The sequence below is a fragment of the Bos grunniens genome, chromosome 22 (genome assembly GCF_055505025.1).
Source record: "Bos grunniens cultivar Pamir isolate PY7600 chromosome 22, Bosgru_T2T1.0, whole genome shotgun sequence".
Classification (NCBI taxonomy): Eukaryota; Metazoa; Chordata; class Mammalia; order Artiodactyla; family Bovidae; genus Bos; species Bos grunniens.
This window is the reverse complement of record NC_141186.1, coordinates 59412666-59434083: the sequence shown is the minus strand read 5'-3', so window position 1 is coordinate 59434083 and position 21418 is coordinate 59412666. Positions and strand designations below refer to the sequence as shown.

Here is a 21418-nt window from a genome sequence, read left to right as displayed (position 1 = left end):
TCCGCACCCAGACTGGTTGTCTTGCTTGAAGCTTGGAGATGGCCACAGCAGTCACACACCCAGAGCCCCCCAGCGGGCCTCCGAGCCCACACGAGGCCCCTGCTGGCCAGAGGGCATGGCTGCCCAGCCACACTGCCCCTGCCTGCCCTGGGTCCCCTCTGAGACAGACACTGGGGGCCACACCGGCCTCCACTCAGACCCCACGTCTGCCTGGGCTGGTTCATGACCTTGGACGACGCACCCTCATCAGAGCCCTGGTTTCCTCAGACGGGGGACACGTGCTTCAAGCATCCATCCCAGGCTGTGGGCTGTGACGTGGCCAGTGTGGGGCATGGGTGCCAGCAGCCAGGAGGGCATGGGGACCGGGCTGGGACCAGGGAAAGGGCCCTGGGGTGTCCAGAGACGGTGGGGTTGGGGGTAGTTTGGAGGGCGGGAGGTGGAGGTGGACCCAGCCATTTTACTAGGAACTTGGGGGATAGGGAAGCCCGGATCAGCGTCTGAACACAGAGATGCGGGTTTCTGGGATGCTAAGAGGGAAGCACCTCCGAGCCTGCATAAGGGCTGGCTGGGCGGCGAGTTTCTTCTGAGCTACCGGGGGCTGGCCCGGGGCACCGGGATGGTGCACAGCAGGCTCACCAGGAGAGCCAGGCCCAGCGCGGCCACGACGACCAGCGCCGCGTCCCACCAGGACCCCGGGCCAGCCCAGGACTCGCGCAGGGTCCAGCCGCAGCCGCCCAGCTCCGAGCCGCTGAGCTGGGCGGGCGTGCGGTCCGCGGCGTGGGCGGGGCCGGCGCAGCGCAGGCGCAGCAGCTGCTCGGGCGCGCGGTCCTCCAGCCAGAGGCGCAGGTAGACGAGGCCGCAGTCGCAGCGCCACGGGTTGTGCGCCAGATCCAGGGCCTGCAGCTGCGGCAGGTGGTCGAAGGCGCCGGGGGGCACGCTCTGCAGGCTGTTGTTGGTCAGCAGGAGCTCGCGCGTGGGGGCCGGCAGGGCGGGGAGCACCTCGAGCCCGCGGCCGCGGCAGTCCACCTGCAGCCCCATGGTGTCCAGCGCACGGCAGGCGCACGCGGCCGGGCAGTCCTCGGAGGCCTCGGCGGCCGCCCAGAACAACAGCAGCGCCACCCACGCGGGCATCGGGCGGGAGGGCTGCGGGGACAGTGGCAGTGAGGTCCCCGCGGCCTGCCCCCGCCCCGGCCCGACTGGACAGGGGACCGCTCACCTCCTCTGAAGCCTCCGCTTTCTCCTCCGTGAAATGGGTGGTGGGGACGTGGCCGAGAAGCTCCCTGGACGCAGCCCGGCTGGCTCTCCCCAGATGCTCAGGAGGCTGGAGGGTGAAGGTGGCTACTGCGAGGGGGGCGAGGAGTGGACTCAGTCCCTTCCTGGGAGGGGTGGGCCCGCCTGCCCCCTGCCAGAGACACCAGCCCCTGCTCAGGGCCGGGGGCAGCAGGTGCCAGCTGAATGACAGCAGGCCAGGTCAGGGTCTCTCCCCAACACCCTGCACACCTAAGCTTGGGTCTGGCAGATGGCGTGCACACCACCGACCACCCCTTGGCCCATGAATTCAAACCCCTCTGCCTGGTTCCCAGCAGAGTGAACTTTCTCGGGGTCCTTGGTATGCAGAGCAGCTGGCTGAGGTTGTTTGGTTGGGGGGTAGGATGGGGAAGGGGACCCAGACCAGGCTCCATCTGGAAAGCCCTAGATCGAGACTCAGGCTTGCAGTTGGGAAAGAGGCCCAGAGAGGGAGACTGCCTTCTCCAGGGCTGCCCAGCACTGTCAGACACCAGGCTTGCACTCGGTTCTTAGAAACCCCAGTCCTCTGCCCGGCTCACTGCCCCTCCAGGACTTGGTGGAGGCTACCTCCCCTTCCGAAGGTGGGCTCCCACCAGGGCTGGCCTGTGGCAGGCTTCCAAGGAATGTCTGTTTAATAAACCAATGAGTCTTGACTCAACCAAGCACCCGGTATCTCAGAGGGAATGCCTGCCCGTGCCTCTGCCTGCTCCCGCCCCACCCGCCAGGAGGGGCAGAGGTTGGACTCGCCACAGGCCGCCTCTCTCTGCCAGGCCTGGACCCGGAGCCCCCGAACCCCAGGAGGGGCCCACACAGTGGGAGGTGGTGCTGGGTGATGAGGGCCACTTACCTGACTGGCCTGCCTTCAGGGTGCCCCTTCTGTGGTCTGAACTGTCTTGGCCGAAGCCACGGTGGCTGGCCACGCTGTGTGAAGCAGCTGACGGTGACCCCTGCCTCAGTGGGAGGAAGGAAATGGTGAAAATAGCCTGGCTTATCCCTGTGTGCAGCCCCTGGAGGGCCTCTCTGCAGAGGCAGCGGCCCTCGGGGTTCCAGGAACTTGTGCACAGAACCGCAGGTCAACCCGTTTATCGGAGGGTGCAGTGTATCCCGGGGCTTCCCTGGTGGCTCAGCTGGTAAAGAATCCGCCTGCAATGTGGGAGACCTGGATTTGATCCCTGTGTTGGGAAGATCCCCTGGAGGAGAGAATGGCAGCCCACTCCAGTGTTCTTGCCTGGAGAATCCCCACGGGCAGAGGAGCCTGGTGGGCTACAGTCCACGGGGTCGCAGAGTTGGACACGACTGAGCGACTGAGCACAGCAAGCACACTAGTACCCACACTGGACTGCAGGCCCTCCACGAGCCTCAGTCCCGAGCGCAGGAGGACCAGGAAGGTTGGGAAGGCTTCCTGGGGGAGGCTGCCTTGCATTTTCACATCTTTCAAGATTTTGCAAGCATGCTTAGTCATTCGGGCGTGTCTGACTCTTTGCAACCTCAAGGATTATAGCCCGCCAGGCTCCTCTGTCCATCTCCTACATTGGCTGGCAGATTCTTTACCACTGAGCCACCTTAATGCTTTCTGATCCTTCTTTTTAACAAAGAGCTGCATCAGCCTCGAGCTAAAAGCAAAGACCTTAGTTGTGTGTGCAGTATATCTATTTCTATAGGACATTTGACTCAGGGGAGTGACTGCAGCTTCCCATCTATGTTAGTGGTATAAAGTTCTCTTTAAAAGAAACATGTAATTAGCCTCCAATTAAAATAAATAAATTTATATTCAAAAAAAGAAAAAGAAACACATATCTTTAATTCAATTTTATTTTTAACATTATAAAGTATGAATTAAAATCAAGCTGAAATATTACAATTATAAAATCAAAATAATAATATATGCCTTTTATTATGTTGGAGAAAGGCATGGCAAGCCACTCTGGTGTTCTTGCCTGGAGAATTCCATGGACAGAGGATCCTGGTGAGCTACAGTCCATGGGGTCACAAAGAGTCAAACATGACGGGGTGACTAACACACGCTTTATCGTGTTATACAAATGTCAGCAGTATGAAATATCAAGTTAGTACAGGATTTGCAGAGATGGGAAAACACATACCCGTGGCGGTGGGGAGCAGAGGCGTAACCCCTTGGGTACAGAAATGCTTGGGAACGGGTGGAAGGGGTTCTGGCAACCAGAGGGATGCAGGAGAGACGCCCAGAGGGGGGCTGCTGGGAGGGGCACCTCTGGCCGTGCCCATGGTCATGGTCAGCGTCAGCCACGGCGAAGCTGAGAATCGGGTCTGTAGCCCCCGGTCAGGGGGTGCCGTTCTAAACCCTCTCAAACTCAGATAGTTGGGGCTCGAAAGGAACACTGAGGCCCAGAGCAGCCAGGCTGCCAGCCGAGGGGCCACTGGACTGCAAGCAGGAGTCACCCGGCCAGGAGGCAGGGAGCCACACCCCCTGCAGCCGATCCTGTTCTCAAAGCAGGTGACGTGGCACCAAGGCCGCGGGCAGAGGTCAAGGGCAAAGGCGGGCGCACTTGACCCCACCGCCCCCAGACCCACAGGAGCGTCCCTCCCATGCGGGGGGCGTGGGGGGGGCGGGTGTGCGTCCTGACCTGACCCCCCTGGTCAGGCCCACGCTTTCTCCTCTCGTGCCTCTGAGGTTTCCTTCTTATCTCAACACGGATGGCTTAAAAAATGACAGAAATAAATCGTTTTTGTTGTGGAAAAACCGGACTCTGCGATGAGCAGGAAGATGATAAACGTGGTCCTCAACCCCAATAGCCATCAAGACCGCCTTTCCTTTCTTTCCTGAGTGTAGTCTCACCCACACAGGGCTGGACGGGGCCCTCGTCTTTCATTCGGGGATCCCAGACGTGAAGGGCCCCCGGCCACCCGTATCTCCCCACAACAGGCCTCTGTGGGCTCTGGGCGGGGGCGCCCCTGGGCTTCCTGAGGGGGCTCCCTCTTCCAGAGCTGCCTGGGTGGCCGGCCCGGCTGACCACAGGCTTTTCCTGGGGGGAGACAGGGGCCTTCTGCTCCCTGACCCGTCAGGCTCCCTGCCAGGTCCCCCGCCTGTGCCCACAGAGGCCCCTCTCGGGCTCCTTCCATCTGTGAACGTGCTCATGCCCGCTTTGTCCTGTAAAATCCCCGTGTGTGTGTGTGAGTACATGTGTGTGAGTGCATGCGTGTGTGCACGCGTGTATGTGAGTGTGTGTGCATGCATGTATGAATGCATGTGTGCGCACGTGTGTGCATGTGTGTTTATGTGAGTGTGTTGTGTGTTTATGTGTGCATGTGCGTGTGTGTGAGTGTGAGTGCGTGCGTGTGCATGTGAGTGTGTGTGTGAGTGTGTGTGCGTGAGTGCATGTGTGTGCATGTGTGTGAGGGGGTGTGTGTGTGTGTATGTGTGTGTGCATGCACCGGCCCTGCTACTGCACAAGGGGTTCCTGCTCCTGGAGGAATTCCTAGGGTGGCCCGCACCAGCCCGAAGCCCGACCTGGGGAACCCACTGCGACCTCAGGGCTGGGCCTGTGCTGGGTTCACCAACAGCTGACCCTGCAAGAGCCAGGTGCCCAGGGGCCCGAGGTGCCGCAAATTGCTGTCGCCCCCACCTTCATAGGGCTTCGTGACAGCAGAGAAGAAAACCTGAGCTCTGAACCCAGCCCCTTTCACGGGTTCACGGTCACGGCTCCTGCCCCCTGCCCCCTTCTCCCGACCCTCCCCATAGATGGCAGATGCCTAAAAGCAGCCCTTCTGGAAAGCCCGCCCCGCCCACAACTGCCTACACGTGCTGCGCTCTTCCTGCCTCTTCCACCAGGACACACCCTGCGGGACCTCAAATCATGTTCACGTTTTGTCTGCAACTTAGACAACATATTAAAAAGCAGAGACATTACTGTGCCAACAAAGGTCTGTCTAGTCAAAGCTATGGTTTTTCCAGTAGTCATGGATGGATGTGAGAGTTGGACTATAAAGAAAGCTGAGCGCTGAAGAATGGATGCTTTTGAACTGTGGTGTTGGAGAAGACTCTTGAGAGTCCCTTGGACTGCAAGGAGATCCAACCAGTCCATCCTAAAGGAATTCAGTTCTGAATATTCACTGGATGGACTGATGTTGAAGCTGGAATTCCACCTTTGGCCATCTGATGCGAAGAGCTGACTCATTGGAAAAGACCCTGATGCTGGGAAAGACTGAAGGTGCGAGGAGAAGGGGACAACAGATGATGAGATGGCTGGATGGCATCAATGACTCCATGGAGATGAGTTTGGGTAAACTCCAGGAGTTGATGGACAGGGAGGCCTGGTGTGCTGCAGTCCATGGGGTCGCAAAGCGTTGGACACGACTGAGCGACTGAACTGAACTGAACTGAACTGATGAAATGTCTCCTTTCAGGCAGACAGGAACTTCTGAAGGGCAGGGACTCCATGCTTTAATGCTGTTAAGACACAGCTGCGCCTGCACGGCGCAGGTGCAAGAAGCGTCTGTAAGGTTTGCAGACCACCTCTCCTCCCGCTCCAGTCAGTCCGCTTCTCTCTGGACCGCCGTCTCCCAGGCGCCCACTTCTGCCTCTGGCGACAAAGGTCTGACCGCCTCCTCGAGTCTTCAGGTTAAAACCAGGTCCCCCTCTGCAGCACGCCATCACCAGCTTGTGGCCACCGGCAGGTCGGCCTCAGCCCCTCTGCCCGCCGCACGCCTCTCTCCTCCTGTGCCCTCCATCCCAGGGCAGGGCCTCTTCCAGGAAGCCCTCCTGGAACGACTCCCACTGCCAGCAGACCGAGGCACCGTGGTCTGCCGTGCGTCTGCCCCCTCACCCCCCAGGGTAAGTGTCCTGGGCACTGTTCACAGAGCAGGCGCGGCTGAAACGAGCAGGGCTGTTAGGTGGCTTCAAACCTGGTGGGAGAGCCTTTATGTTTTCACTGCTTCGTAAGGCAGGCTGCGGAGGAAGCCCTTTATCTTGAGGCCAGGACCCTGCATTATCCCCTGGAGCAGCTTTCCTTCTCCTCTCCAGAGATCAAGACGCTGTGACCCCCAGCTTCTCCGCTCTCACTTTTAGCCTGTGTACCCCACCCCAGAAGCCCTCCTAGAGTCCCAGGGCAATCTTCACCTAAGCCCATTGCACCTGTAACCTGTGCCCACGGATTCGCTGGAACCCTGGCGCGTCCTCAGGCCGCCAGAAACCGTAACAGGGGTCCCCCGAGTTGTTTGGCAGGAACCTGGAGTCAGGGACTCCATGGACATGAGTTTGGGTAAACTCGGGGAGTTGGTGATGAACAGGGAGGCCTGGCGCGCTGCATTCCATGGGGTCGCAGAGAGTCGGACACGACTGAGCCACTGAACTGGAGTCGGCTAAGGCTGGTTGGGACCTTAGACCCTCCAACAGGGCTTGCCTGAAGGTCCGCTCAGTGGCCTTTGACATCAGAGGCCCCCAAACCCCGTCCTCCGAAGATGCTAACTACGCCTGAAGAAGCCTGGAGCGAAGTCTTGTCTCCAATCCCAGTTCTCTCCTCCGCGTCTCTGGCTTCAGCGGGTGAATCCCCGCGCCCTTCGCCTTCCCGGAGCCGGTTCCAGACTTGCTCCCCCGCGGCGTCTAAGCATCGCGCTGGGGGCGCGGCGGGGCGCACGCACCTCTACCAATGCGGGTGTGTCGCGGGGCCACGCAGGGCTTCCGCGTCCGGCGAGCTTCGTGCCGGCTCTGCGGCCCGGGGCGGGGGTAGTCTCAGCCCCGCTCTGCCTCAGTTTGCTGGTCTGTAAAATGGGGAGAATGAAGAGTGGGGCTGGAGCGTGGCCGGCGTGGACCGAGGGTGCTCCCCTCCGGCTCAGCAGACACACCTGGTCGGAACCGTCTCTGCAGGGCAGGTAGGGCTGCCGCCTCCTCTAACTTAGAACAGGCATTTCCTTTTCAAAGTCCTTGACGCAGACTTTTAAAAGGGAGCTGATTCCAAGGAAACGGTAGAGCCGCTTTGAGTACAGGTGGTGAGGAGACCCCGCGCATCCCCAAGGAGGGGCTGGGGCGAGGCAGCACCCCGCAGCGCAAGCTGCTTGGAGGCTTTGGACTCGCCTTGGCTCCACACTTCAGCGTCGCCATCTGCTGCCCAGAGAGTGAAATACGCGCTGTTTCCTTGGTCTGGGCGGGTGCGTGGGTGGGGGCATTTTCAGGTCAACACACTGGTTTTTGTTGCCAGGAGGTGAGAGAGGGCGTTACTCACAATGTCCTTCAAAACTTTTTTTTTAAGGAGTCACAGACCATTTGAAGAATCCCAAAGAAGCTTTGCTAGAAAAAGGCAAAAGGAGAGTGGTGGGCGTGGAGGCTGTTTATAAATATCCCTTCCTCCTATTTTTCCTGAAGTCAAAGCTATGGTTTTTCCAGTAGTCATGTATGGATGTGAGAGTTGGACTGTGAAGAAGGCTGAGCACCGACGAATTGATGCTTTTGAACTGTGGTGTTGGAGAAGACTCTTGAGAGTCCCCTGGACTGCAAGGATATCCAACCAGTCCATCCTAAAGATCAGTCCTGGGTGTTCATTGGAAGGACTGATGTTGAAGCTGAAACTCCAATACTTTGACCACCTGATGTGAAGAGTTGACTCACTGGAAAAGATCCTGATGCTGGGAAAGACTGAAGGTGGGAGGAGAAGGGGACGACAGAGGATGAGATGGTTGGGTGGCATCACCGACTCGATGGACATGAGTTTGAGTGAGCTTCGGGAATTGGTGATGGATAGGGAAGCCTGGCGTGCTGCAGTCCATGGGGTCGCAAAGAGTCAGACACACTTAGCAACTGAACTGGGCTGTCCAGCCCCTTCCTGCCTCTGCCCACCCAGGCCAACTTCAGGGCCGGCTGCCAGGGCAGCTGCCCAGGGCCCGCTCCGAGCCGCCCTGTGCTTGGGGGCTGCTGCTCTCTGGCCGCTGTCCTGAAGTTCTCAATGGTGGTACCTTTCACTGTCTTCTCAGTGAAGTCCCGTGGACAGTGGCCCCACCGGCACTCAGGGCCTTGGCTGCGCACTGTCACCTCCCTGAGTCCTGGCGGCCTGCCCCTCCGGCCGCAGGCCCCCAGGCTGCCCTCGGCTGGGCGTCTTGTGTCAGCCAGTGGCTGGTGGCAGGGGACTCTGTCAGGCCTGCTCCTTCCCCAAGCGTGTTGGTGCCCTGGAGTGAGCCTGCAGTCTGCTGAGTGCCCCGGGGGCCCTTGTCGTCCTTCCAGCCTGCTGGTTATCATTGTCAGGCCTCGGACGGTTACTCATACACCTAAACACCCTCCAGAACACTCCCGAATCACCCTGTGAATGGGGCAGCATGGCTTCTCACTAGAAGTGTTTTTGTTAGCTGTTGCACAAAACAGCGTTCCCCAAGCTCACAGCTTAAGCAGTAGTGTGTTCATGTATTCTCTCAGTCCCTGGGGGGTCAGGATCTTGGGAGTGGCTTTGCTGGGCGGGTCCGGTTCCGGATACTGCAGTCAGATCCCGGCCTGAAGACCTGACCCGGGCTGCGGGTCCTGCCTCTGAGGTGTGAGCGGGCTGACGGCTGGAGGCCCTGGTTTCTTGCTGGCTGTTGACCGGGGCACGTCGCCACATGGCCTTTCTCCTAGGGCGCCTGGATGTCCTCCTGGCTCAGGGAGGAAGGCAGCGGCCCAGGCCTCTCACGGCTCGTGTCCAGGGTCACACCATCAACACCTCTGTTCTCTGTTAGACCCGAGTGGCTTAGTGTAGCTCACACTCGGAGCAAAGGGAGCTGGCTTTATATCTCAAAGGGAGAGTGTTGAAGACTGTGTGCATTTTACCAGGAAATTTTCAGATTCAAATAGCTGCCTCCGCCAAGAAATTCTACAGCCTTATTGAGAAGCATTGGGAAGGGATTAATTGGTTACTAGAGCTCCCAGGAGCCTCAAGGGAGGAGAAACTTCTGGGTCGGGATCGTGGCTTGAATGTCAGGCCCAGATATCAGGGAGGCTCTGCTTTTGGTGAGGCTTTCCTTGAAACTGCACTTTCCTGCTTCTTCCTTTTTTTAAAAAAAGAGTATTTATTTGGCTGTGCCAGGTCTTAGTTGGGGCATGTGGGATCCAGTTCCCCGAGCAGGGCTCAAACCCGGGCCCCCTGCATTGGGAGCCTGGAGCCTTAGCCTCTGGATCCCCAGGGAAGTTCCCCACCTTGAGGTTTATGTACAGCAATCTATATATGTGTGACGACGTTGCTGGTCTTTTTTAAAAAAATTATTTGCTTTTGGCCCTGCTGGGTCTCTGTTGCTTTTGGCCCCTGGGGGCTTTTTCTGTGGAGGATGGGGGCAGCTCTCTAGCTGTTAGGCTGCCCTAGCTGATGGATTCCCCTGCCACCAGCCACGGACTGATGCAAGACGCCCTGGCCCGGGGCAGCCGGCTTCTTGCTGCGGTGACCTCTCTCGTGGAGCACAGGCCGTCGGGCACGTGGGTTCAGCGCCTCAGACTCTGGAGCACTGGCTCAGTAGCTGTGGCGCTCAGGCTTAGTGGCTCTGCTGTGTGCGGAATTTTCCCGGGCCAGGGATCGAATCCGGGTCTCCTGCATTGGCAGGCAGATTCTTTACCCCTGAGCCACCGAGGAAGCCATGTTGCCGTCTCTTAATTTCAAACACATTTTAACTTCCCTGCATTTTTACTCCCCTTCCCTCGTAACGACTGTGGTGTTTTTGACAGCACGTCTGACATCTTTTGTGTATCCCTTGACTGCTTATTGCGGGTATCGATTTTGCTCCTTTTGTCTTTCAGTCTGCCGACTAGCTTTGTCTGGGGTTGCCTTGCTCCCGTTAGTGGGTACTTGCTTCTCCAGTGAGTGTTTTCCTTTCATAAATTTCGTGTTTCTGGTTGTAGCCTCTTTTTTTTTTTTGCTTAGAGAAGTCTCTGGAACGTCTCTTATAAAGCTGGTGTGGTGGTGCTGTAAAGCTTTCGATCTCTCCATCATATCTGAGTGAGTCTTGCCAGGGAAAGTGTTCTTGGGTGGGTGTAGGTTTTTCCCTTTCATCATTTAAATATATTGAGCCCCTCCCTTCTGGCCTGCAGGTTCTGCTGAGAAGCCAGCCGTTGTATGTAGCTTTTTGCTGTGCGTGCGTGTGTGTGTGTGTTTTGTTTCATCATGTGGCGTGAGGGGTCCCAGTTCTCCACCCCAGGGTCAAACCCACGCCCCCTGCAGTGCGAACCGCTGGGCCACCAGGGACGTCCCTCGCTTGCTCTTCATCTTTGGTTTTTGCCATTTTACTTACGTGTGTCTTGGTCCTTCTGGGGGCTGCTCCCCTTGGATTCTCTGTGCTTCCAGCACCTGAGTGTCCCCTTGCTTTCCCAGGTTATGGGAGTTTTCAGCTACAATGTCTTCAAATAAATTCTCTGTCCCTTTTCTTTCTTTTCTGCTGCTGCTAAGTCACTTCAGTCGTGTCCGACTCTGTGCGACCCCATAGACGGCAGCCCACCAGGCTCCCCCGTCCCTGGGACTCTCCAGGCAAGAACACTGGAGTGGGGTGCCATTTCCTTCTCCAATGCATGAAAGTGAAAAGTGAAAGTGAAATCGCTTAGTCGTGTCTGACTCTTCGCGACCCCGTGGACTGCAGCCTACCAGGCTCCTCCTCCCATGGGATTTTCCAGGCAAGAGTACTGGAGTGGGGTGCCATCTTTTCTGCTAGGACCCCTATAATGCTACGTGAGTACACTTGATGCTATCACAGAGATCTCTGGAACTGTCCTGTTTCTCTTTTTTCTCTTCAGCTTCAGGGATTTCCACTTCTGTCTGCCCGTTCACTGACCCACCTCTTTGCATCATTTATTCTGCTGTTGATTCCTTCTGGTGTCTTTTTTAAATATGCAGTTACTACATTTTTCATCTCTGCTTGGGGGTTCTTTTACATTTTCTAACTAACTCTCACTCTGTTTATCGCTTCTTCTCCTGAGTTCTTTGATCCTCTTTATGATCACCACCTTGAGCTCTTTCTCGGGTAGATGGCCTGTTTCCGCTTCGCTTGGCTCTCCTGGGGCTGTATCTTCTCTTGGTAGGGAAATCCGGAGTGGCTCGTTGTGTTTTTCGTTCGTTTTTGTTCTGATTGTGCTGGGTCTCTGTGGCGGCACACGTGGGCTTCTCTAGCTGTGTCTCACGGGCTCAGTTGCCCAACCCGGTTCTGACCCTGCACTGGAAGGCAGATTCTCGCCCCTGGGCCATCGGGGAAGTCCGACCTGGGATTTCATCCCATTCCTTTGTTGTGAATGTGCTCCTCTGGCACCTCATTTGCCTAATCAGCTCTTTTTGCTGTCTTGTAGGTCGGTTGTCAGCTGACCTTGGCGACGTGGCCTTTCGTAGGAGGAGGGCTGTGTGCTCTCCTCCGGCCACGGTGTGCACTGCAGGGGTGCCCGTACGTGCCCGCTCGGCCCCTCTGCTGTGCCAAGCGGACTACTGTGAGCAGCCTGGGGTGTGTGGCTAGCCCCCGGTCCAGTTGGCCACCTTTTTTCTTTTAATAATGTTAGCATTATCTGGTCCCGTGGTTGCCCAGCTACAGGAGACATCTCCCAGCATCCCTTGCAGCCAGGTATGGCCAGTGGGATGAGCTTAGAGGACGTGTGAGCCGGAGTGCCTGAGCCTCCCCTCCCTGTCTCCTCCTTCCCGGGGGCCGGAGGGCCGATGCGATGCTGGTGATTAGGTTCTGCCAGGGACGACGCCCTAGGGGACGACAGAGCAACACAGCGGAAGGAACCTGGGCCCCTGGGTGGCCACGTGGAGCAGAGCTGCTGTGTCGTCCACTCCCCTCTGAACCGCTATGGGAGAGAAAGTTCTGTCTTGTTTGGCCCAGAGTGTTGTGGGAGCTCGTTTATCAAGGGGGCTTAGCCTGTGCTGTAACTGATCAGACCCCAAGCCCTGGGGTCCCTAATCAGAGACAGCTGGCCGAGGTAGGAAGCGTGTGCAACATGGGCTCGGGAAGAAGGCTCAGCCCAGGAAGCAGGCTCAGCCCAGGCGTGGGTGCTGATTGCTGTGAGGTGCCAGGTAGTCCCTCAGCCTCTCTGGGCACCTCTGCATGCTAGGCCGTCTCATAAACTTGCCTCCAATGAGATGAGGGCCGTACGAGTGACGATGCACCTTTGCTTGTCAGGCAGAGGTGAGAGAAGATTTTTATTAGGACGCTCCTGAGGGTGAGCCTTAGTGTGGTTGGAGTCTACAGGAGTCCTGCCCGCCTGCTGTCCGCTGATTCCAGGGAGCCAGAGCAGGGACGGGGGTGCTTCAGGAATGTGTTTTCTGGTCCTGTTTATTATCACTATTATTATTTTTTAAATATGTATTTCTCTGCTTGCCTTGGGTCTTAGTGGCAGCACGCAGGGTCTTCATCGCATCACGTGGGCTCTTTGGCTGTGGTTTATGAACTCACTGGTTTGCGGCTCGTGGGCTTAGCTGTGGCATGTGGGATCTAGTTCCCCAGCCAGGGATGGAACCCACATCCCTGCATTGGAAAGCGGATTCTTAACCACTGGACCACCAGGGAAGGCCCTGCCCCTTTTATTTTTCGTTAACACACAGTAAAGCTGAGTTTTTGGAGAGGCATGCCCACTTCCATGGATCATACTACACATGTGGACTCCTGCGGCCCCACGCGTGGCTGGGGGTCACCCTCCAGCCCTCCCTGTGGCCCTGCCCGGGACTGCCTGCTGGGCCCCTGGTCCTCCTTTCCCCATGGCCCCTCTTCTGTGTCCCCCAGGTGACCCCTTGCTCCCAAGTCCTGCATCCTCCCGTCTGCTACCCTCCCCCTTACCTCCGGGAGGCAGGTCAGAACCCCCCCAAGGCGCCCGTTGCCTGGGAGACGAGTCATCAGGGCCCCATCCCCGCTGGGCGCCTGCCCTCGCCCTGCCCTCTGCAGGGCTCCGTCCTCCTAGGCTCGGACTGCCCCCCTCGTCTGGACTCTCAGAACCCTCGTCTGCCGCAGTTTAGCACGGCAGTGCTCACCAGTGTGTCTTTCTCCCCTACGAGGGTCTAAGGTTGATGGGACTGGGCAGCTTGTCTTGCTCCTGCCTGTGACCCGCGGGGCTCAGTACCTACTGGGGGCTCAGGAAAGAGGGGCTCTGGGGTCTGTACTCATGGGGCGCTTTACGGCAGCACACTTGGGCGCTCCCTGTTCCCTTGCGTTAAATGCCCTTCCCCCGTCTCTTCCCATCTAAATCTAACCGCTCTTCTAGAGCTAGTTCAAGGTCACCTCCACCAGGAAGCCTGCTGTGATCACTGTCTCCTCCCTGGGAGTTCCCCCAGCCCCATGTCCAGCCTTCAGCACTTCCAGGGCATGGGTAGTGTCCTGAGTGGAGTGCGGGGCACGAGGTCCCTGGAGCAGTCACGCCGTGTGGACGAAGAGGACACCGCTGGGAAGGGAAGAGATCCTGGGAGCCCAGGGAAGGGATTCTGGACTGAACCGGGCAGAAAAGCAGGCACCTCGACTCCAAGGGCAGGGGTCTGGCAGCGGGTACAGGCTGATCCAGCAACCGTCGGCAGCGTGCATGCTGGCAGCAGGAATGTAGGCCAGGAATGAGGAGCCCAGGGAAGGCGTGGCTGCCAGGCTCTGCGCTTGAACCGGTGTCAGAAGGAGCTGGTGACCCCAGGGTTCTGAGGATGTGATGGTGGCCAGGCTGGTCCCGGAGGCTGGTCTAATGGTGGCCAGGCTGCCCACAGGCTGGGCCAGCAACCTCAGCCGGAGATGGGGAAGGAGTGGGTAAGGGCCGGGGCTGTGGAGGCAGGGGCCGAGGGCTCTCTACGCAGGAGCTCACAGCCAGCCAAAGCTCGGCGCAGGGCTTCCAGCACAGCCAAGGGGCCAGACTGGAGAGAGAGTGGGCAGCAGCCGGGTCATCCTGTTCCCCGTGGCCTGCAGGCCTGCCCGCCCTCCCCCCCAGGCCCTCCCCAGCCTGGCCACCCTCTCCCTCTGAGGACCCCGGGGAAGGCAGCTTCTACTGCCCAGTTTCTGAACTCCTCCTTGATGCCTGGGCCAGTCGGGGCACTGGATGCACCCGAGCCCTGCCCAGCAGTGCCCGGTGAGGCCAGTGAGCACAGGCTCATCACCAGTAAGCCTCCCCTCCTGATTTCACCAGGCACAAGCTGGCCCTGATGAAATTGTGCTGCCCTGAACTTTGAACAACGGGGCCACGTGGCCTGGTGCTTAAGGGAGCGGCCTGAGGTCTAAGGCGGCTGACCCTTGGCCCCTTGGTGCCTCAGTCTCCCCATCTGTGGAATGGGTGTGATAATAGTCTTTCCTCCACAGCAAGCCCGGGGCTGAACCGGCAGTAGGGAGCTGCCTGGCTTCCTCGGAGTCTGGCCACACTGGCTTTTATTTGGCCTTTTCCCTGAAGTGTCCACTCCCTGTTCTTCTCAAATAGCTGAACTCCCTGAACTCCCTTCAACTCCCTGAAGCCTGTTCCTGACTGTAGCCTTTGCAGGTGGGCTGGGCAGGACTGTGTGTGAGCCGCTCAGTCGTGTCTGACTCTTTGCGACCCCACGGACTGTAGTCCGCCAGGCTTCTCTGTTCATAGAATTCTCCAGGCAAGAATTCTGGAGTGGATTGCCATTCCCTTCTCCAGAGGAACTTCACAACCCAGGGACTGAACCCTGATCTCCTGCCTCACAGGCAGATTCTTTATTGTTTGAGCTACAGGGAAGTCTCCTGACTGTACCCTTTGTAAGTGGGCTGGGCAGGAATGAGGCAGCATCTTGCAGGCAAGACACTCAGGACAGAGGAGCTGGGTCAGGATGCTGCCCAGGCCTTGGAAGATGGGTCAGGGAGTGGGGCTCACCTACCGTGTGCGGGGTCCCTGCAAGCATCCAGCGTGCTCAGCAAAATCTTCCCCAGGGCTTTTTTCGATATGTTCTTAAAAAAAGAAATGAGACAGGGCTGGAGTGGCCATGGTTGCTAAATCTTCAAGCAATGGGTGGGACTTTGTGGCCCCTACAGGCTTCTGTGTGGCTCCCTGGGGGAAGGTACAGTCCATTCCCTGAGCCCCCCCGCCAACCTCAGTCCATGGTCCTTTCCTGGCCCCCATCCCTGTGATGACTGCACTGCTCAGACTCTTGGTGGGTACTGAAGCAGGGTGCAGGACCCATTTAATCCAAGATCATGTACTGACAGACCATTGTCCCTGCGCCCAAGAGGCACTTGGGAAATGACTGTGAAGAAGAGCATTTTGATGTGTTAGCTCCTTTAATCCTTGCAACAGCTTGTTTTATTCTCATTTTAACCAGTGAAAAAGCAGTGCTGAGAAAATGAGAACTCTGCCTGAAGCCACCAGCTGGGAGGTGGAGGAACTGGTGTTGCCCCAGGCTTCCCAGCCCAGAGCTGTGCCCACGGTCCTGGGCTGCCACTCAGCACCCTCCCAGACTGAGCCCCATCAGGCTGGGCCTCAGTGCCCTGTGTCCTGGGCAGCCTGATGTGTAGGCAAGGGCCCACTTCCAACCCTGCAGACCTGGGTTCAAATCCCACATCCATCTCATAGTGGCTGTGCCATCCTGACTGAGTTTGTGTCTCTTAAGAGAACTTTTTAAATGCTTTGCTGATGCCATTTAGGAATATGGACTTCTGGGTTTTGAGTTTTTAACTTGAGCACCTTGTCAAAGAGTCACAATACTTTGCCTTCAGATTCTGTTGGGTACTCTATATAGATAAACGCGATACACAATTATTGATCGCTTTGTTTCATCCTTTCTGGTCTTTGTACCCCTTCCTTTTCTTGTCTTATTGCATTGGCCAGAATCCATACGTGGAACAAGCAGAGATGACAGGCATGCTTATCTGGATTCCGATTTTTAGAAGGATTCCTTCTAACATTTCACCAGTAAGTGTGAGGTTTGTGAGAGGTAGTCGGCTGAGACTTTATCTGTTTAAGGATGATATGCACTGTTCTTAATTTGCCAAGAGGTTTTTTTATAATAAAAGGAGACTGTTACTGACTTTTCATCTCTTGAGATGAGTACATGGTTTTTCTCCTTTTAACCTTCAGTGTGCTGGTCTGTGTTAATCGATGTTTGATCTTGAACCATCTTTGAATTCCTGGGATAAACCCAACTAATCACCTTGTGTTCCTTTAAACACTTCCGGGTTTGGTTTGCTAATATGCTGTTTACCATTTCTGCATCCATATTTAAGTGTGACATTAGCTTATAATTTTTTCTTATGTGGGTTGTCCTCTGGTTTTGCGATCAAAGTTATATTAGCTTCATAAAATGAATTAGAGAACCTCCCTTCTCTTTGTTTACTTTCCCTGAGCTCTTTCTATGTCTGGAAGTAGAGGCGATGCCTGCCTATGTGGGGAGAGCTCAGAGTCAGTGCCTGACGCGGGTGGGCTCCACCCCTGCGGGCCCCGCCCAGCCCTGCCCCGGGGATACCAGCTCCCATGAGCCCACCAGGTCGCGGAGCCTCTGCAGGAGCCCCAGCACGTCCTCCAGCTTCTCCTCCAGCAGGGACAGCCGCACCCTCTCCGTCTCCACCATCTGCAGCTCCTGCCGCAGCCTCTCGTTCTCACCCACCTTCCGCTGCAGCTCTGCCTGGGGGACACCAGGGGCTCAGCAGCCGCCCTGCCACCCTCGGCCCCATGCACACAGCACCACCCCCAGGCAGGGTCCACAGCCTGCCCTGGCCCTCCCACAGGGGTCATCTCCTCTGGCCCCTGGGCCTACAGACAGAACCGCCCTGTCTCCCCAGGGAGGGCGCGGAGGCCCAAAGAAGCTGCACGCCTGGCCCAAGGCCTCTCAGCCAGCCAGGCTGATGTAAGAACATACATGCTTCCTTTTTGGCGGAAGGACTCCATCCTTCCTTCTCTTCTCCATTCATCTGCTTGTCCTTTCTAAATTGTTTTGGTTGCAAGCAGCAAGCTAGTCTGGCCAGCTTGAGCTGAGGAGGAATTCACTGCCAGGCTAGTGGCTTGTCCCCAGAATGGGTCGATGGCTGGAGGATGTTGAGGGCTGGGGGCATGGAGGATGAGGCAGGAGAAGCAGCTGGAGACTCCTGTCTGGGGGCTGCAGCTGAGAACACTCTCCAGCCATTCCCCACCTCCCTTGAGACAGGAACCCCAGGAGAGGGGCCCGACTGGCCCGGCCTCGGTCACCAGTCCAGCCCTGGCCAGGCGGCATGGACGCTGCTGCTCCCTGCAGAATACCAGGGGGAGAGGGTGGCGAGTTGCAGAATGCCACGTGGACACCTGCCTTCTAAAGCAGGGATGGGGGGAATGAGGCAGCCCCTGCTCCTGACAGCGATGGAGGGAAAGAGAAGCAGCTGAAGGTGTGGCGTCCTTGGGCAGTAGACAGAGTGCAGGGCCTGTGGACTTGGGAGCGCAGCCTGAGGGTCTCAGGAACTGAGCTCCCCACCCTCCTCCCCTCCGCAGCCAGTTCTCCTTGGGGGAGGTGTCTCTCTTCCATTTCATCTGGCTTTGATGGAGCTGCCAATCACGGGGCCCTGCCCACCTACCACAGAGGACTGGTCCAGGTATGGGCACATGACTGAGGCCGACCATTGGCGTTCTTCCCTGAGATTTACTGTACGGGGCTCTTATTGTTCCTCTGGGGGTTTTAAGTAGGCTGATGAGAGCCTAGAGCTGCCTGGGGCCCTGCTCTCCCTCACCCTACCACACGGAGAAAGTCCCTCTATAGCAGGGGGAGGTGAGGCCAGCACCCACGAAAAGAACGGAGCAGACGGATGGGGGTAATAGAATCTGAGTCCCTGGATCCAGCGGTGCCTGAAGCTCATCTTAGCTGTTCTTTTGAAACCATGCTCCCAGTTCCATCTGGTAATAAATTCCTGGTTTTTTCCCTTGAGCTGATCTGAGATGGATCCTTTAATGTGCAGCCAAAATATTTTTCATTAGATCTAAATCATTTCCTCTCAGAGCCTTGGTTTACCCATCTGTGAAGGGGGCACAGGACTTGGCTGAGATAGCTCACAGTCCTTCCACCCGTAAGAGACTAGCCACTGGTCTGGCTCCCAGCCTCTGGGGCTCTGCTGACCTCCTCCTCAGGCGTCCTCAGAGTCTTTGCACCACAGCCCCGGGACCCCAGCTGCTCCACCAGCATGGCAACACAGGTCTCCAGCTCCCCCAGGGCGTGGGCATGGTTGGCACCGCCCAAGTGGCTGCAGTAAGTCATGAGCTTCTTGGCCGTCTGGTCATCGCACCTGCAGTGAAGGAGAGTACTGGCACAGGGGGGGCTGCTTTCCAAAGTCTGTTCCAGCCTGCAGGTGGCGGGAATGCGTTATTACCGAGTCTGTCTCCCCTGAAAGCTAGGTGGGGCCATGGCACCCCCTGCCCACACCCTTCCCCGGTTCCCCATGTCATCAGAGCAAAAGCCAGAGGCCTCCCCCAGTCTGCCCGTTACCTCCCTGAGCTCCTTCCCACTCACCTTCGCTCTTTCTGCTCCAACCACAGCAGCCTCCTCCAGGCCCCTCCCATGTGCCCCAGGGCCTTTGCACCAGCTGTTCCCTCTGCCCGAAAGGCTTTCCCCTCATTTCCTTCAGATCTCTGCTCAAACAGCACCTTCTCAGTGGCCCTCCTAGCATGTCCTGCCCCGTCCTCGTCCTCACGCTTGTCACCACTCAGGAGAACAGAGGCTCCTGGGCGGGGAGTGTTGGGGGAAGCTACCTTGGTTAGTGCTGTTTGCCAGGGGCCCTCAAATTTGCCTGGCATATCATATGTGCTTCATATGCTTGTTGACTTAACGGGTTGGTGATACAGTGACCCAAGAAAATCGGCAGAACTTTATAATAAAAGAGTCAGCGCTGCCCCCCCACCGAACTCCCATGGAGTGCCTGCCAGGATCAGGCCCCATGGGGGCATTTTATACCCTCAATGGTGAATCCTCACAAATCCTCTGCCAGGCAAGTGTTAGTGTCCCATCTTAGAGACAGGAAGCCTAAGGCTCAGAAGTCAGGTGACTTGACCGGGGTGGGGGGCGGGCTTAAGTGTTGAGAGCAGTGGGTTAGGAAAGGGTCTGACACGTGGGGGGGGTCACACTCGAGCTGTGGGGCAGGTCCGGGGACCCGTGGTCACTGGAGTGAGGATCAGGGGGAATTAAGCCACCAGGAAGTGTGCCCTCGCTCAGCTCATTTCTCCCTGACACTTGCCCAGGGCCATCGGCTCGACCAATGGATCCGGGGACCGAGCGTGAAACAGCAGGGAAGGGACCCAGCCTGGATATGAATCAGGTCAGCCTCCCACGTCCCAGGCCCATCACTGCATAGAGGGGCGCCCCTGTGCTCCCAGGATGACCGTGGGGGCCCGGCCCCCGGTATGCCCGATCCTGGACGTCCTCGCGGGAGCACGTACCCACTCCCGCAGCCGGAGAGACCAGCCAGCAGTGCTGTGACCTCGGCCGGCAGCCGCTGCACCTCCTGCCACTTCTCGCGGTCGTCCTCCTCATCAGAGGCGGCCTGGCCCTCGACCGAGCGGAACAGCTGCTCATCCAGCCCTGGAGAAGCACGGGCTGTGGACAGGGACAGAGGCAGGGGAGGAGCCCCCTCTTTGGGGGCCGCCCCCGGCTCCCCTTGGGAGCCCTCCCACCTCTGCTCCGCCTAGGCTTAGGGTGGACATGTGAGTCCAACCCAGCAGTCAGAGCGCAGCCGCCTGGCCGCGTGACGGGTGCAGGCAGGGCTGGGGACCCCGCGGGGGCCGGGGCTGGTCGGGCCAAGCCCTGACTCAGACTTCCAGGGAGGAGGGACGCCCCTGTTCCTCCCGCCAGGGCCTGCAGGGGGTGGGTCTGGCTGCTGGGGGTGAGGGCCGCGCCTTCCGCACAGTGAGCCCCGCAGAGGCTGGTGGGCGAGGCCGGTGGGCGAGGCTGGGGGAAAGGGGCTCTGCTGACGTGGGGCTGTGCCGGAAGCCTGCTGGGGCTTGTAGTGAGTTAGCTGAACCAGAACGTTCCCGTGAACTAGAGCGGTCCAGGCCGAATGCACAGTGTCCTGATGGGCACGGCCCCCGGCCCCAGAGGACTGCGCACTCAGGGGTGGGCCCGGGCACCTGTGTCTTACGAGGCTCCCGGGTGATCCTGACGGATGGGCAGGTTTGGGCACCCCTGGCCTCGGGTGTCCTGAATTTGGACACCCAGCTGGGTGGCTGCAGGGCCCCTCTGTTTGTTCTCAATAAAAAGTGTTCTAGACCCAGTAGAACCAGAATTGAGGTGACTGGTCAATACTTTTGTGATCATGTTATGGTGTTTCCAGGATTGACAATTTGATTTTCTTCCTGGGAATTTCTTGCTGCTGGGGTCTGTGTGTGTGTGTGGTGTGTGTCTGTGTGTGTGTGTGTCTGTGTGTGTGTCTGTGTGTGTGTCTGTGTGTGTGTCTGTGTGTGTGTGTCTGTGTGGTGTGTGTGTGTGTGTCTCTCTGTGTGTGTCCGTGTGTTTGTGTGTCTCCGTCTGTCTCCGTGTGTGTGTCTGTGTATGTGTGTGTGTCTGTGTGTGTCTGTGTGGTGTGTATCTCTGTATGTGTGTCTGTGTGTGTGTGTCTGTTGTGTGTGTGTGTCTCTGTGTGACTCTGTGTGTGTGTGTGGTGTCTGTGTGTGTGTGTCTGTGTGTGTGTCTGTGTGTGTGTGGTGTGTGGTGTGTCTCTGTGTTTGTGTGTGTCTCTGTGTGTGTGTGTGTCTGTGTGGTGTGTGTCTGTGTGTGTGTCTGTGTGTGTGTGGTGTGTGGTGTGTGTCTGTGTGTGTGTGTCTGTGTGGTGTGTGTGTGTGTGTGTCTCTCTGTGTGTGTCCGTGTGTTTGTGTGTCTCCGTCTGTCTCCGTGTGTGTGTGTGTGTGGTGTGTGTGTGTGTGTGTGTGGTGTGTGTCTGTGTGGTGTGTCTCTGTGTGTGTGTGTGTGTGTGTGTGTCTGTGTGTGTGTGGTGTGTCTCTGTGTGGTGTGTCTCTGTGTGTGTGTGTGTGTCTGTGTGTGTGTGTGTGTGTGGTGTGTGTCTGTGTGGTGTGTCTCTGTGTGTGTGTGGTGTGTGGTGTGTGTCTGTGTGGTGTGTCTCTGTGTGTGTGTGTGTGTGTGTGTGTGTGTCTGTGTGTGTGTGGTGTGTGGTGTGTGTCTGTGTGGTGTGTCTCTGTGTGTGTGTGTGTGTGTCTGTGTGTGTGTGGTGTGTGGTGTGTGTCTGTGTGGTGTGTCTCTGTGTGTGTGTGTGTCTGTGTGTGTGTGGTGTGTGTCTGTGTGGTGTGTCTCTGTGT

The 21418-nt window shown here is 57.6% G+C and overlaps 2 protein-coding genes across 2 annotated transcripts in view; both read right to left on the bottom strand.

Annotated features, from left to right (window-relative positions):
* Nucleotides 1-3: 3 nt before the first annotated feature.
* On the bottom strand, nt 4-2253 carry GP9 (glycoprotein IX platelet). The gene is made up of 3 exons (XM_086368815.1): nt 2135-2253; nt 1217-1341; nt 4-1143 (listed from the first exon to the last, which is right to left on the bottom strand). Exon 3 carries the CDS (start codon nt 1129-1131, stop codon nt 589-591), a length of 543 nt encoding a protein of 180 aa, XP_086224941.1. The 5' UTR covers nt 1132-1143; nt 1217-1341; nt 2135-2253; the 3' UTR covers nt 4-588.
* Nucleotides 2254-12751: 10498 nt separating this feature from the next.
* Nucleotides 12752-21418, bottom strand: part of EFCC1 (EF-hand and coiled-coil domain containing 1) — a 34644-nt gene continuing 25977 nt past the window's right edge. Inside the window, exons 6-10 of the mRNA XM_086365478.1 lie at nt 19550-19706; nt 18237-18459; nt 16641-16781; nt 15042-15111; nt 12752-14069 (exon numbers count right to left, since the gene is read on the bottom strand). Coding sequence (XP_086221604.1) covers nt 14017-14069; nt 15042-15111; nt 16641-16781; nt 18237-18459; nt 19550-19706 — 644 coding nt within the window. The 3' untranslated portion in view covers nt 12752-14016. The remainder of the gene's footprint in view (nt 14070-15041; nt 15112-16640; nt 16782-18236; nt 18460-19549; nt 19707-21418) is intronic.

Coding starts and splice junctions, on each gene's coding strand:
- GP9 (XM_086368815.1), bottom strand. CDS start 1,131: ATGCCCGCGTGGGTGGCGCTGCTGTTGTTCTGGGCGGCCGCCGAGGCC.